The sequence below is a fragment of the Aegilops tauschii genome, chromosome 7 (genome assembly GCF_002575655.3).
Source record: "Aegilops tauschii subsp. strangulata cultivar AL8/78 chromosome 7, Aet v6.0, whole genome shotgun sequence".
Classification (NCBI taxonomy): domain Eukaryota; kingdom Viridiplantae; phylum Streptophyta; class Magnoliopsida; order Poales; family Poaceae; genus Aegilops; species Aegilops tauschii.
In genome coordinates, this window is record NC_053041.3 from 650,404,247 (window position 1) to 650,418,608 (window position 14,362).

General features: G+C 46.9%; 2 protein-coding genes and 1 non-coding gene across 3 annotated transcripts; 1 reads left to right on the forward strand and 2 right to left on the reverse strand.

Moving 5' to 3' along the window:
• Positions 1-1,810: 1,810 nt before the first annotated feature.
• Positions 1,811-4,037, reverse strand: LOC109764199 (uncharacterized). The gene is made up of 2 exons (XM_020323049.4): positions 2,722-4,037; positions 1,811-2,359 (listed from the first exon to the last, which is right to left on the reverse strand). Exon 1 carries the CDS (start codon positions 3,990-3,992, stop codon positions 2,727-2,729), a length of 1,266 nt encoding a protein of 421 aa, XP_020178638.1. The 5' UTR covers positions 3,993-4,037; the 3' UTR covers positions 1,811-2,359; positions 2,722-2,726.
• Positions 4,038-10,104: 6,067 nt separating this feature from the next.
• Positions 10,105-13,147, reverse strand: LOC109764206 (uncharacterized). The gene is made up of 2 exons (XM_073504697.1): positions 12,958-13,147; positions 10,105-10,418 (listed from the first exon to the last, which is right to left on the reverse strand). Exons 1-2 carry the CDS (start codon positions 13,145-13,147, stop codon positions 10,105-10,107), a joined length of 504 nt encoding a protein of 167 aa, XP_073360798.1.
• On the forward strand, positions 11,373-11,444 carry TRNAP-UGG (transfer RNA proline (anticodon UGG)). The gene has a single exon. It is a non-coding gene; the product is annotated as a tRNA-Pro (tRNA).
• Positions 13,148-14,362: the final 1,215 nt, after the last annotated feature.

A 14,362-nucleotide genomic window follows, 5' to 3' on the forward strand; every position in this document is an offset into this window, starting at 1 on the left:
GCGATCACCGTGCCGTGCGGTGCCTGATGAGTCGCTGAAGCCCGTAGACTATCTATGCGACACGGATTTGGAGCCTGCAAGAACCTTTTGCCCATGGAGGTGACCGACGTCGATGCCGACCGGCTCCATACTTTGCACGAATGTGTAGCCTCCAAGCAGAGCACGCATGGAGGCAATCATCTCAGAAGCCCAGTGGCTCTATGAGCGGCACGAATTTGGTGCTTGCAAGAAGAGCATGCTCATGGATGTGGCGCATTGTCACATAGTTGCCCTATGATATTGGTGAACTAAGAGTGATAAACATAGACTTCCTCTTGTAATTTTTTAACTAGTGTTTCCGACCCTACAATTTTGAAATACTACATATCCTTGAACACATCCCAGCAAAATAACATGCTGGTAAGTATTTAGGTTCAGAATTTAGAAGCTATGTAAGCTTATGTTGTCTCCTTTCTGTCTGTGGCCTCTGCTCTGCTCTGCATGGGGGGAATTGCTGAGAACACTGTGCTCTTATCAGCTTAACTACTTCTGCCTGCAGTGCCGATGTCGGCTAGGGAGATCAGTGCTGCAACCAGACCAGCACATGCTGCAAGAGAAGACTCCGTGTAGTTGTAGTCGCCGCGGACATCTTTGAAGCTATCATGCCTGTCAGAACCAGCAACCATTACTCCGAGGATGATATTAGGGTTTGCCTTCTTACTCTGCTTCCATTATGTACCTCCTTCGCACCCATACTTAACACCGTCATAAGGGATTCATGCCCCTATGTGATGCACACGTTTGGGGTACTTGTTTCCAAAACCGACAACGTACATAGCAAAGGGTTCTTGCCTAAGATGTGATCAATATTTATATACATGCCCCTCTGTGATGGAACTTTGTTTTTACTCATATAAATGTCTCTTCTAAGCAGCCCAAGCAATCACAAATTGCATTTCTCTGGAGGAGAAAACTACTACCAGGGAGCAAACTCAAGGGGATGCCGAAAGTCAAATAAAATAAAATTGCAAGGCACAAATTGTCTCATGCAAGGTCTGTCTAGGACATATTTAGATGTGACATAACTATGTCACATCTAAGCTGATTTCCACTCTGTTTGTGGTCTATTTTTTTGTCCTAGTTTTTTTTTGTTTCTTGTTGCTGCATTATATATTTGTGGGAGCTCAGATGTGACATCCTTAAAAAACATCTAGATGTGAATTAGACAAACTGTAGACATATTCAAGCTACCTACAATAAACAGGATACCCACAGATGCTGCATGGAAGGAACAAGACCCCTAAACCAGTGATGGAAACACAAAAGAAGGGCTATATACAGAGATCAAATAAGGTGGTAACAGGTTGGAAGCCAGAATCACAAGCTATATTACTTCCAAGTCACTGGAGCTCTTCAAGCGGAAGCTCAGGATCTAAAACTTGCTGTGAAAGATGCACCTTCAGGGAACAGCCATTCTCGCACACACCTTACCTCTAGCATCTTTGACAGCAAAACCAGATTCAGGGCCGGCCTATTAACAGACTTGTGTATCATCACAGATCCAGATTCAGTTCAGTTCAGGTTTCCCATGTCTCAAAGGGTCCATAACATTGAAGCTCACACTTTCGCCCATCTGGCGACCAATCAGGAAGCTGTAGCTAGTCTTAGATTTAGCCGCGATAATTCTGATCATTATGTCCCTTGATTCAGATTATCACAGATGTACTACAATTACAGGGAATTGTAACGCTTCATGTAAACTGTATGTAGATTATGATTCGGCTCAACTTCTGGCCGTGTTGGTGTCTCCATTTCAGATAATATAAGCAGATTTGCCATGTTGGTGTTAACCAAAACCTTCCATTTTTATCAATGACAACACACAATAGGCATAGGTGAAGGAACCCTGATGTGATCCAGGAGTGCATGTAGATTACTAAGCGTTAATATTAAATGAAACATCCAACTTAACGGCGGGGCACTTACCCGTACGCACCATGCAAGGATGAACACGGTGTTCATACATACTACTACTACTACGACGACTACTACTAGGTACTCCATCAGTTACTGGACTTGGCACTGCTAGCGGTTTACAAATGCCCAAATAACAACAGCAAGGAAGAGAGACTACATGGAAGAAAACATGCAAATTAACAGTAGCTAGAGAGGCTGCAGTCCGCAGACCCCACCTAATCTAATACTTATATAAGAGGCAGGTCAGCTGGTGGACGACCAATCTAATATGAAAATACTCAAGATGCACGCATGTGGGCTTTGAGGAGAGGACATATATGTACGCCATCAAAAGGACTGGAGGCGAGACTCGAGTCAACAAGCCAGACACGGGCAGAAGCTATGATCAGCACCAGCAGCCAGCCTGACACAAAAAATAGTGTGATGAGATGAGAAACCAAGCTGTTGTTACTTAGATGCAACGGAAACATCTACACTAGCTAATTTCAGATACTTGAATAGACACAAATGTTCATCACTGAGTTTGTTTGTCCCTCCCTCCCTCATACACGCTATACCAAAGGAAAACGCAAACGTGCCCGCTGCCCTGTGCACCAAACGTGTCTTCAAACTTGTCTAATCAAGTTAATTAACCACAAACAAGGTTGCAGTTCAAGGACAGAAATTTTACTGGGCATAAGCATCAATCAGCATGACATGGGCCGCACATGGATTCACATGGCATATATGGACAATGCATGGAAAAATAAATAAGAGTAAGCTTACCCCCTTCAAATAGTTGGTGGAGACAAGGATGGCGGGAAACCCGCACACAGTAGATGGCTCTTCAATGGCGTTATGGGCTCACTCGCACAAAACTGCTCAACCTTCATAGTCTGGAGATTCAGTGAAAAGCAGTTGGGTTCTGGCATTTCGAACGAGTCCGGGTCATCGTCTGGAATCCCATATAGGAGTAAGTATCCCCCTGCTACACCAAGGATGCAATAGCTATAATCGTGGGGCAGTCGGACTACATCCTCGGTTTGCCACTGCCTTGGGCCATCCCCGGTGCCAAACAAAACCTTATACCAGAGGTGATATGAGTCGTATAGGGGATTGTGGCTGAGAGCAAGCATCCCAAGCCTCCCTTCCCTTGCTGCCACAAAGGCAACCAGGCGATCACTGAGACCAGGCTGAAGGTGGACGGATGAGAACTCCATGGTACCAGTGTCGAGCAAGAGCAATTTGTTGATCCCACGTATCGCCCAGCAGAAGCATCCGTGCGCGTAGTGGCGCCTTCCGAACGCATGGTCAGTGATCCCTGCGACAAGAGCGGTCCAGCCATCAAATGCGACAGTGTGCCATTGTCCGGCACGGGGACCCGACGAAGAGAAGATGAATAGGACCAAGTGGGTCTGGTATTCGGCCAAGCACATGACCCTGAATCTGAAGGGAGTGTCCGCAGCAATGTCGGCGCTCTCGTCTCCGCCGGCAGGAGCAAGAAAAAGCTCCCAGTGATAGACTAGATTGGACAGGTCCTGGGGGACCGGAGGCAGCAGAAGGTAGCGCCGGTGCAGCGGATCGCACACGGCGACGTCCCTCATCAGGTCGCAGGCGTCGGGGGCGACGCATAGGAGGGCGCGGCCGTCCCAGAAGTCGCAGCGACGCCAGGGCTGCTCGCGGGAGGGGAGGAAGGAGCAGGAGAAGTCGGTGCCGGCGAGGGTTCGGGCGGCGGCGGCGGAGGGGTGGGGCGGCTGGGCTGGGAGGAAGGGGTCGGAGAGTATACCCAGGAGAGGCGGCGGGTGGAGGGTGCGGAAGCGACGGAGGAAGGAGTGGTCGGTGATGATGCGGCGGAGGGAGGGGCCGGCCATGGAGGCGCGGGCCAGGTCGGCGGCCGTCGGGACGCGGAGGAGGATCTCCTCCGTCAGGTGGTCCGGGAGGGCCGCCTGCGCCTCCACCGTCGGCGAGGCGTCGGGGCTGCAGGGCGGCGCCGCCGGGGCATCAGGGGAGGACGGCGTCGGAGTGGCGCCGGGGAAGGGCGGCGCCTGCGACGCCATTAGGGTGGAGTCGAGTGGGGAACGGAGGGGAGGGGAGCGGAATTTTGGTTTTGGGGGTTTGATTTCCCGTTTCTCTTCTTGGAAGACGTACCTACAGTTCTTGAGTGTGAAAACCGTCTTCTGCTTTCTGTTCGTCCTCTCATTTTCACGTCTCCTTCAACGCATCAACATAATGGAAGCAAACTTCTCAAAAAATAATAATTCTTTCTGATAGTAGAAAACTTCTCTATTTGTTTTGTAACAAAATCACGTGCAATTTCTCTGTTGTAAAAACACATATAAGAGTGAATATATTAGCTAGAAATAGAAATGACGTTATTCACACGGACATGAAGGATATGGCCGGGTGCAGCGGCTACAATTTATTTTCAAGCTATCTTCACGGCTGATGTTAATCTTAATCCTGCTCCTATAATTGATCTTGTTGCCCCTTTAGTTGGGGATGACACAAATGAAAAGCTATGCAGCGAGTTCACTGAAAAGGAAATTTCCGACGCATTATTTTAGATTGGTCCTCTCAAGGCACTTGGACCCGACGGGTTCCCTGCACGATTTTTTCAGAGAAATTGGGCGGCTCTCAAGGAAAGTGTCATATGCGCCGTGAAGGAGTTTTTTCGCACTGGAGTAATGCCACCTGAGGTAAATGATACTGTGATTGTCATGATTCCAAAAATAAAAACCCCCGTAAAGTTACCGATTTCCGTCCCATAAGCTTATGTAATATTATTTACAAAGTTGTGTCTAAGTGCGTTGTCAATAGGCTCAGACCTATACTGGATGATATCATTTCTCCATATCAGAGTGCTTTAGTTCCAGGGCGTATGATTACTGATAATGCACTGATAGCTTTCGAATGCATCCATCATATCAAGCAAGAGAAAGACCCTACCAGGAGCTATTGTGCATACAAACTAGATCTCTCCAAGGCTTATGATCGGGTTGATTGGTCTTACCTTAAGCAAATGATGCAAAAGCTTGGCTTCTCTCACCAATGGGTTAGCTGGATAATGACTTGTGTGACCTCGGTGAGATACTCCGTGAAATTTAATGGAGCCATCCTGGATTCTTTTGCATGGACGCGTGGGCTTCGGCAAGGTGACACTTTATCCCCATATTTGTTTCTGTTTGTTGCGGATGGTCTCTTTGTTCTGATAAATCAACGTATTGAATTGGGCAATATTTCCCTGCTGAAAATCATAAGAAGAGCTCCTGGTATATCTCATTTGCTATTCGCGGATGACACTTTGTTGTTCTTTAAAGCTTGTGACCAAGAGGCTACACATGTCCGAAATATTCTGGATGCTTATGGACATGCTACGGGCCAGCTTATTAACCCTGCCAAGTGCTTTGTTCTATTTGGCAACTCCTGTCCCGTGAACACCATTGATTCGGTGAGGGGTGTTCTCCAAGTTTTAACAACTGGCTTTGAGGAGAAGTACCTTGGACTTCCAACAGAGGGGAGGGGAGGGGAATTTTGGGGGTTTGCTTTCCGGTTTCTCTTCTTGGAAGACGTACATACACTTCTTGAGTGTGAAACCCGCCTTCTGCTTTCCGCTCGTCGTCTCATTTTGACGTCTCCTTCAACGCATCAACATAATGGAAACAAACTTCTCTATATATATTTTTCTGATATAATAGCAAACTTCTCCATTTGTTTTGTAGTAAGATCACATATAATCTCTCTGTTGTAAAAACACATATAAGAGTGAATATATTAGCTAAAAATAGAAATACAATCCTTGTTCATGGCATCGGCAATTTCTACAGGAAAATTACTAAGCCAGACTGCCGTTTTCATTTGCTCTCTAGCTTGCTACGCTAAACCGTCACTCACAAAGGTTGGCTTCACGATTGATCGGAACAATATATATAGTGTTACTATTCATCACCCAGGGTGCATAATAAGTTATTCTTCACCCGAGGTAATCTTACGATCATTTCATAATTAAATTACATTCGGAATTCAAATAGTTACATTCCTATTGATTCACCATGTAAAATTTGGCAGAAGAAAATAAAAATATAGGCCATAAGACAAGAAAATTCGCAGTTTATTTATGTGTATTTTACACTATGTTTTTACGTTTATAATTTTACATAACAAAAAATATTTTTTACGACGATTATATATTTTCTTGCGGTCTATTTTTACGTCGGAAATAAGACAAAACTTACGGAATGTAAATTTATGGTGCATTCATGAATAGTTTGGACGCGCGATGGGTATCACAACATGTTCGGGGTTGCTGGGTTCACCAAGGAGATGGCTTCCGCATAGTCCGTCTCCACAGTCACAGGGAGCGACGACTGGTGCAATGTGAAGGCGAGACTTTCCCCTATTGCCGCTAACTTGGCATCAACCGTGTGAGTGTAGCCGAAAAGATACCTACACCTAGCAAAACCAGTGGAGCCCGTTAATCATGAAGGGTCATTCCAGTACCGACGGATCTAACAAGCTTCAAGGAGCCGTCCATGTTAAGTTTGGCGCCACTGGCCGGCGGTGGCAACCATTTATGATGGACCATCTGGCGGCCACCTGAAGCATGCTTAATTTGGCCAAAGCGTTGGACATAGTCAACCACTTGCTTACCTTCGCCGCATCTATGTTGAGGTGCTACTTGAGGGGCAACAGAAAATTGAGGTAGCTGAGGAGAAAATTCTTTAAACCTTCAAGTGTTGGCAGGGGTTTGCTATGGGTGACCCCATTGTGAGCATGTCGGATTCACCATAAGATCATAAGGGTCATAGCACATTGTTGCATCGTCATCTCGTGTAGAGCTTTGAGGATCCACTCAGGAATGGTGGGTACAAAGAGATGCTCACCAGGAAAGTTCCATTCCCGACGCATGGACAACCAGAGTTCACATGCATGCATGCAGTGAAGCATGGCATGGAAGGCATCCTCCGGCCCGCACCCACAAATGCTACAAGTCGGGTCCTCTTCCATTCCACTTCTACACATAATTTCCTTGGTAGCTATGGAGTTTGATGCGAGTTTCCATGTGTGTGTTTCCATGCGAAGATACGAACCTTGGGGGCACCTCACCCTGCCATATGAGCTTCCAAGCCAATCACTCGTTGCTCGGTCTGCTACTGGATGCACCGCTCCCCTACATGCGCATCTATTCATACGAGGCTAGCCCATGCGTGCTCCACACAGTGAATGTCCCTTGCTTTCTCAGATGCCATGCACTAAAGTCTTCTTCATTTCACAATGATGGCTTATTCTTGATTAACTCTTTCATTCGGGTGCAAGGAAGTGCAACTGCAAGTGTTGCTTATTCTAAGTATTATATGTGCCAATGAAGTTTGCCACCCAGCAAAGGCGGCACCGTCCTTTAGGGATGATGGGCGTAAGTTGATGGTTCCTCGGTATCCATGGATCTTGCCATGCCTAGAGCTTGACTCGATGTTGGCACGCCATATGATGCCCTTTTTTAGCAGCTCGATCTTGTACTCAATTGCATGCCAAGTCAATGACCCACTATCAGCAAAGACTCCGTTGGGGTAGTATTTTGCCCTAAGTACCTACGTACACAACAAATTAGGAACTGTAAGATCCTCCATGTTTGACGGGAGAGGAGGGTTTGGTCAAACAAACACATGTCTTTGAATCCCATGTGCCTGTTTTTTTTGGTTTTGAGCATGTTCTCCCACGCCACCCAATGTTTTTTCCTCTTCCCATTCGCTGATCCCCACCAACTGGTCCTACAATATGAGTGAGATCATCACACAATCCAAAGGGAAGATTAAAGCCGCCCATTTTAAGTGGGTATCGCTTGGTCTACCAGTTTTTTCAATACTTTCCTGCCACCCATGTATGGATCTCCCCACAAAATGATCCTCTTAGCTACATGCATGGGATTGGAGGTTTTGGAATTTTCCTTTGTGCATACGACCTTTGGGTGTCGGCAACCCAAGGTATTTGGCCTTGAAGGAGTCATGACCAACATTGAGCACTTCCTTGATCTTGCCTTTGTTCATACGACCTTCCGGACATGAGCTACCAAACATAATATAACATTTGGCGGGATTGATTGCCTATGATGTAGCTTGACTGTGCATTGTAAGCACCTGGTTAATTCGTTCTGAGTGGTTGGGCTCAACAGGAGACTTTCATTCGCAAAGAGGAGGTGTGAAATCCCAGGGCCTCAGTGGCACACCTGAAGGGGTTCAATGTGGTTCAACGTGCTTGGTTTGGACCTCCCTCTGAAGAAGTGCAGACAAACCATCAACAACAAAGAGAATGAAGAATAGAGATAGAGGACCACCTTGGCACAACCTGCAGGGTGGGTAAAACGAATCAAGGATGGATCCATTTAATTAAAAGAATATCTTATCATAGTCATGTTGGGAAACATAGTAGAAAAACAATTCGTGCATATGATCACCCAAGATCAATATGAAAATGCATAATGGGTTGGGATCACGATCGTTACCGTCACCGAGTTGTAGCGGAAGAAGAACATGTCGGTGGAGATCGTACTTGGAGTCCCTCGAACTTTCGATGAACGATCCCGCGAACCGTCCATGAACAATCCTCGAATCGAGGACCGAAAGCACAACCTCTCTACTTGGTTGCAAGCATGCAGCCTTCACAATTCGGGAGTGCTTCGCCATCCAGAGCTAATCGTCACCAGAGAATTAGAGGGAGGAGATTAGGACCACACGGGGCTTCTAATTATGAGGACAAGAGGACCAGCCTAGCTCTAATTAGTCAACTAGGACCAACTAAAACTAGAACTAGAAGAACTAGAGGAGGCTCCAAAACTTGTATATCCAAAAGAGTAAAAAGCACTAGTATATACCCCTTCATTTCAGAATATAAGGTGTATCGGTTTCCGTGCAAGTCAACCATTTGAATGTTTGACCAAGATTATAGAATAAAATAACAACAACTGTAATACCTAATAGATCAAATATGAAACTAGTTTTCATGATGGATCCAATGATATAAATTTCATATTGTGGATATTGATATATTTTTCTAAAAACACGGTCAAACTTGCACTCGTTTGACTTTTCAAAAAACAAATACACCTTATATAAAGGAACGGAGGGAGATGGCAGCCAAGGGGGAAAATTTCCCCCTTGGGACGCCAACCTAGGAGGGGGAGGAGGATGCCTCCCCCTTGTCCAATTCGCTCCCCCCTTATGGCATGCTGGACGCCACTTCTTTATGGGCCCTTGTGGCAAATAATTCCTTCCACCTCTTGGATTTTAAGGCCAATTGATATTTAAATTAAATACAACATGTTATAAATACTTCTATATAGGATAGGAATAGAAAAGTCATAGGAAATGAGATGACGTGCATCTCAATTCATATAGGAAAAAAGACGCCATTAGATGCACTGAAATGTGAATGATTGATTTCTATCCTACATAAGCATAGGAATCCATTCCTACAAATCAAAGGGCTCCAAAGGAATTTTTCCAACAAAGTTCCAATCCTTTAGAATTCCTACAAAATTCCTATGAAGGAAAGGAGGCCTTAGTGATTTGTTGGATTCTAGTTCATTAATTAATCATAATTGAGTTAATTATCTAGGAAATGTTCACTAGAACAGTTAAAACAAATCCTTCTAGGAAAACCCTGTAAAAAAATTTGAAAAAAAAAAGGCTTTCGGGCTAAAAGTACCCTTCTACTCCTGAGCTCATTTGAGCTCGGGGTGAACAGTAAATTCTGAAAAAGTGAAAAAATTCAAACAAATCAGAATTATTTTGGTGCAAACTTTCACAAATGTTCTCAGTGCATGGAAATTTTCAGCCCGAAAAAATATTTGTCGAACACATGTTGAAACAAAAAAATATCAACACTCCAAAATGCTTTCAACAATAGCAATTTTGAAGTATTGAATTTGCTTTCTTACCACGACTTTCAGGAATACTTTTTTATGATAAATTTTTGCAAGCACATAAAACATGTGTCAAAGCTTGCACATTTGTTTTTCAGAATTTTTTATTTTTGTTTACTTTTTTTTGATTTTACTGTTCATCAGGGTGCATTTGAGCTGGGGTGTAGATACTTCGCATACCGGGCCAAAAGTACCCTTCTACTCGCAAGCTCTCGGGCATGGAAGAACAAAGAATTATAATTTCTAATGTATGCTTACAAAAACCTGTCGACTGTGGCGGCCAAGGCCGTGTTTGCAATGGTGCCGGTGACCGTCTCCTTCCTCTCGCAATCCTTGAAGATGAGTATGGTGGGGATGCTCCTGATGTCGTATCTCATGGCCACCTCCTGGTTCTGGTCCGTTACTACCATCAGACATCTCAGTTTGCCAACATAGGCCTTGGCGAGGTCTGCGATGATGGGGTGCATCAAGCGGCACGGTCCGCACCATGACACCCAGAACTCGACCAGCACCGCCGTCTCACTCCCCAGGACGACCTTGTCCCACGTCTGCTCCTCTACATCGCCCACTGCAGGTGCAAATACAAAGAATATGATTGCCTGTTCCTTTCTTCCAGAAGAAGAAATCAATGTACACTCATGCAGGTACGCTTCTTTCGTGTGTGATGATGATGCAGTTAATCATGTATGGATCGAGAATTGTGGATTCAGACATAAAATGCATTGAACAACACTACCAGCAGATTTAATGCACTAGAGCAGCAACTTAACCGAAAAGCTGAGACTAGCGTAGATTGGAGCTGAAATTTGATCTCTCGCCAAACACAAGTGTGCTGTATTTACTTATTTAGAGGAAAAGCGGTATGCCACTGCTAATTGCTGGATGGCAGATCAACAGGAGCACACCTGCACAAGTTGTGTATGGTTTCTTTCAGATTTATACGAGCGAAATTTCGGTGTTGCTGAACAAGATGAAGAAAGTTGTGCATAATTAAGCTGGTCGATTCGGCAGCAAGCTATTCCTATTCCTGTGTATCGGCCAGCATGTACCAGCACTGGCTAGCTGGTGGCACATAGCCACATTATACCAGAGACTAAAACCGATCAAGCAGGCAGCATGGATACTGTCGACACCTACCAAAGGGACTCAAATCTGCGTGATCCTGGTCAAGAAGATCGAAGGAGCGTACGCACCGTGGTCGGCGGCGGAGGGGCCGCTGGCGTTGGAGGCCTTGCAGGGGGCCACGTGGCGCCCACTTGCCAAGGCTGCGACGGCGCCTCCGGGCAGTGGCCGCCGTGACGGTTGCGGGCTTGCTTCGCGATGAAGGAGTAGGAGCCGTCAGGTGGTGGAGGCCTCTGTAGAGGGCGATATCGCTGCCGGCGCCGGCACTGGAAGTCCATCTACTCTTCTGTAGTTCTGTTCACCGGCCTCGCTTGACCAATCCAAGGAATAAAGGGGGTCTCGACTCTTTTGGAGCTTAATCCGTCATTAGTACGGCTCGTAGTGGTAATTAGCAATTATAGGGCGTTTGGTCTAGTGGTATGATTCTCGCTTTGGGTGCGAGAGGTCGCGAGTTCGATTCTCGCAACGCCCCCATTTTTTTTTGTTTTTCTTCGGAGGTGAAGAAAACTAGTACATTTTTTCTTTTGAAGGACATGAAAAGTTGTCACTACGAATAACATAATTTTCTCACAAGATATATACAAAAAAAGATCATCTATGTAGTTTGGTCCGTTACCAAATTGAAAGATAAGAAGTGGAAGCATAGTTCAGTTAGGGCATCTCCAACGCAAGTCACTATTACTCTCCGCCAAATGTCCCTTTTTGCGTTCGGCCTGTGTCCACGGACAAGATACCGGAGCGTGCCATCCAATGCTACACTGAGAATTTCCGTATTTGTCCGCCCGGGCATTTGATCGAACACGTGACGTGCGACGTCAGTGCGTGCATCTCCTGCGTGGCTACGGCCGAAGCCAGCCACGGGCGCGCCGGACGCGGCCACAGGCGCGATGGACATGGCCACGGGAGTGCCAGCGCCGCCACGGGCTCGTCGGACGCGGTCGAGGTGTGCGTGGTCTGCTGCACCAACGAGGCCATGCTATGAGCGCGCTGCGGCCGCGACGTGCACATTGCCAACGCCTGCTTCTCCACGCACCGGAGGTTCCTCCTCACTGGCACAACTGCAAGGGGAGGACCACTTTGACAGTGTGCCGGATTCTCTCGTGCTCCTCATCTTCAACAAGCTCGCCGATGCGCGCTCACTCGGCCGCTGCTCCGCCGTCTCGCACCGCTACAACACGCTCGTCCCACTCGTCGACGGCGCCTGCCTCTGCATCGACCACGTCATCACCGCAGGCAGCGCGTGTACTCGGACGGCCACGGTTTTTTCTTCCGCGAGGCAGCGACGGTCTTCACGAGCTCAGCCAGCGGCTTGCCAGCGCGAGGAGAGCTTGGCGCGTGCGTGGTGTGTTTTTGTTGGGTTGCACGACATATTGCCCTAGTTTGTCTCATGAATACCGGAATTTAGACGTCCATACTGCTCCGCGGACTGATAAGGGTCTCCATTGGATTGCAAAAATGAACATAAATGGTTCAGATAATATATATCGGAGTTTTACATGTCCCCTTTGAAGATGCCCTTAGGGCATTCCGAACCGATCCCCTAAAAGGACATAAGGGAGTAAATTTTTCGGTTCTTCGGACTGTACATGGCAAGATGCCTAGTGTAATGGTCCCGTGGCTATACCTAGAGATGTTATTCTCGTCATTTTGCTGGCATATTGAGGAACATTGTTTTTATTCAATCAATTATTTACACAGGTAAGCAAATCCTGCCTGAATAGCATGTTGGATATGGGTTACCTTTTTTATCTTTTATATCACAGTTTGTGTGTCACACATTTTTATTCTTACTTTTGTGTTATTCATAGTTGATTAGTAGGTCAATAATTTTTTTATGTGAGGGTTGCAGGCGAAGTTTGTATTCACGTGGGGTTACCTTTGTAGAGTTCCAATTTCCGCCACTCCCGAATAGAGTTCCCGCCATCCCGCCGCCGCATCTGGCTCTCATCGCCGCCAGAACCAACACCGTCAGCACAGGGTGGTACATGCGGATATGAACTCATCAGCGCACTCCCGGATAACATGCTCCTCTAGGTCCTCGCGTGTCTGGGCTCCACCCGTGTCGCTGCGTGCACCGGCAACCTTGTGCGCTAGTGGCACGACCTCTGGATCAGCCTCCCCGGGCTCACCTTCTGCGACGTCCCGGCAAGCGCGATAGAAGAGGCGCTTGCCCATGTCGCTGGCGATGCATACGAGCCCGTCATAGTCCTCGACATCCGTCTCGTCAGGACTGGCCCACCGGACGCGGTAAAATGGGATGACGTTAATGCCAAGAAGTTGTTGCACTATGCCATTTGGCTCTTGCCGAAGGAGCTTCTCTTCATCCTCCCGCCAGGACGCGTCTGACTCGCCATGCCTTCCTTCCGCCGCGCCACCTCCATTGAGCTATACACGTATTACCTTCGCATCCAGCCGCGGGATAGCCAGCTCATCCCAGTGGTCGAGAGGCTGTCTCTCTCCAAAAGCTTTGTCAACGTCGGCACCTTTCTCAAGAACTTCCTAGGGTTGCGCGTGCTCAAGGTCACCTTCCATGGGGTCGGGTCTGGCATGCTCGAAGAGGCGCTCACCAAACTAGAAGCGGTGGTGGCGCTTGGACTCATACTGTCCCTCCTTGGCATCGAACTCGACCTTTATAATGGGGGGGCACACTGCCAAAGGAGCTCAATTTGTCTCCCTTCTCCGTGTTGCGGCAAGGGTCTCTCCACAAAAGGTCATCCCTCTTAACAGCTTGAATGAATATTTTATAGTTGAGCTACCATGCTTTCCCCACACCACGGCTAGCGAGATATGGTTGTGCTCCGTCTGCGTCACACAGGTGTCGGAAGATGTATTCTTGGTCCTTGAGAGGTTGTCCCTCCAACGCTACCGCTGCACCATCCTCCATCTTGCTACCATGGTCGACCGCTGCCCATGTGCTCAAGGTGAACTCAGATAGTTCTGCACAAGAGGTTATAGTCTGCTCAACGTCTGTGCAGGAGCTTGAGCTTGGTGTCTGTGAAGGGCAATGTGAGGGCATTGATACTGAGACTCCAGTGCTTATGCAAGTAAAGCTCAGTGTTGATGCCGACTCGGACTTGAACGTGCCCATCTGGGCACCAATGGTGGATAATGTCTCGTATTGGTTTTCATATAAAAATTTGGCTCTTATATTTGGTCTTTGGTCACTTTAGACCCTGAGGGCAGAGACGATAGAGAACAACAAATAGAAAGATAAGGGGCTCACCAAGGAAGGGAAAGATGCAAGTTCGCAGACCCCTCATGTTCATGTCCTATCTTTGCAAATATCTGCTCAGGTATGTCTCTTCCTCAACCTATATGTTTCACGTGTTTTCCTATTTTTCAATTACCTTGATTTTTTGTTTCTCAAATAATTTTTTTATCAGTTGCATG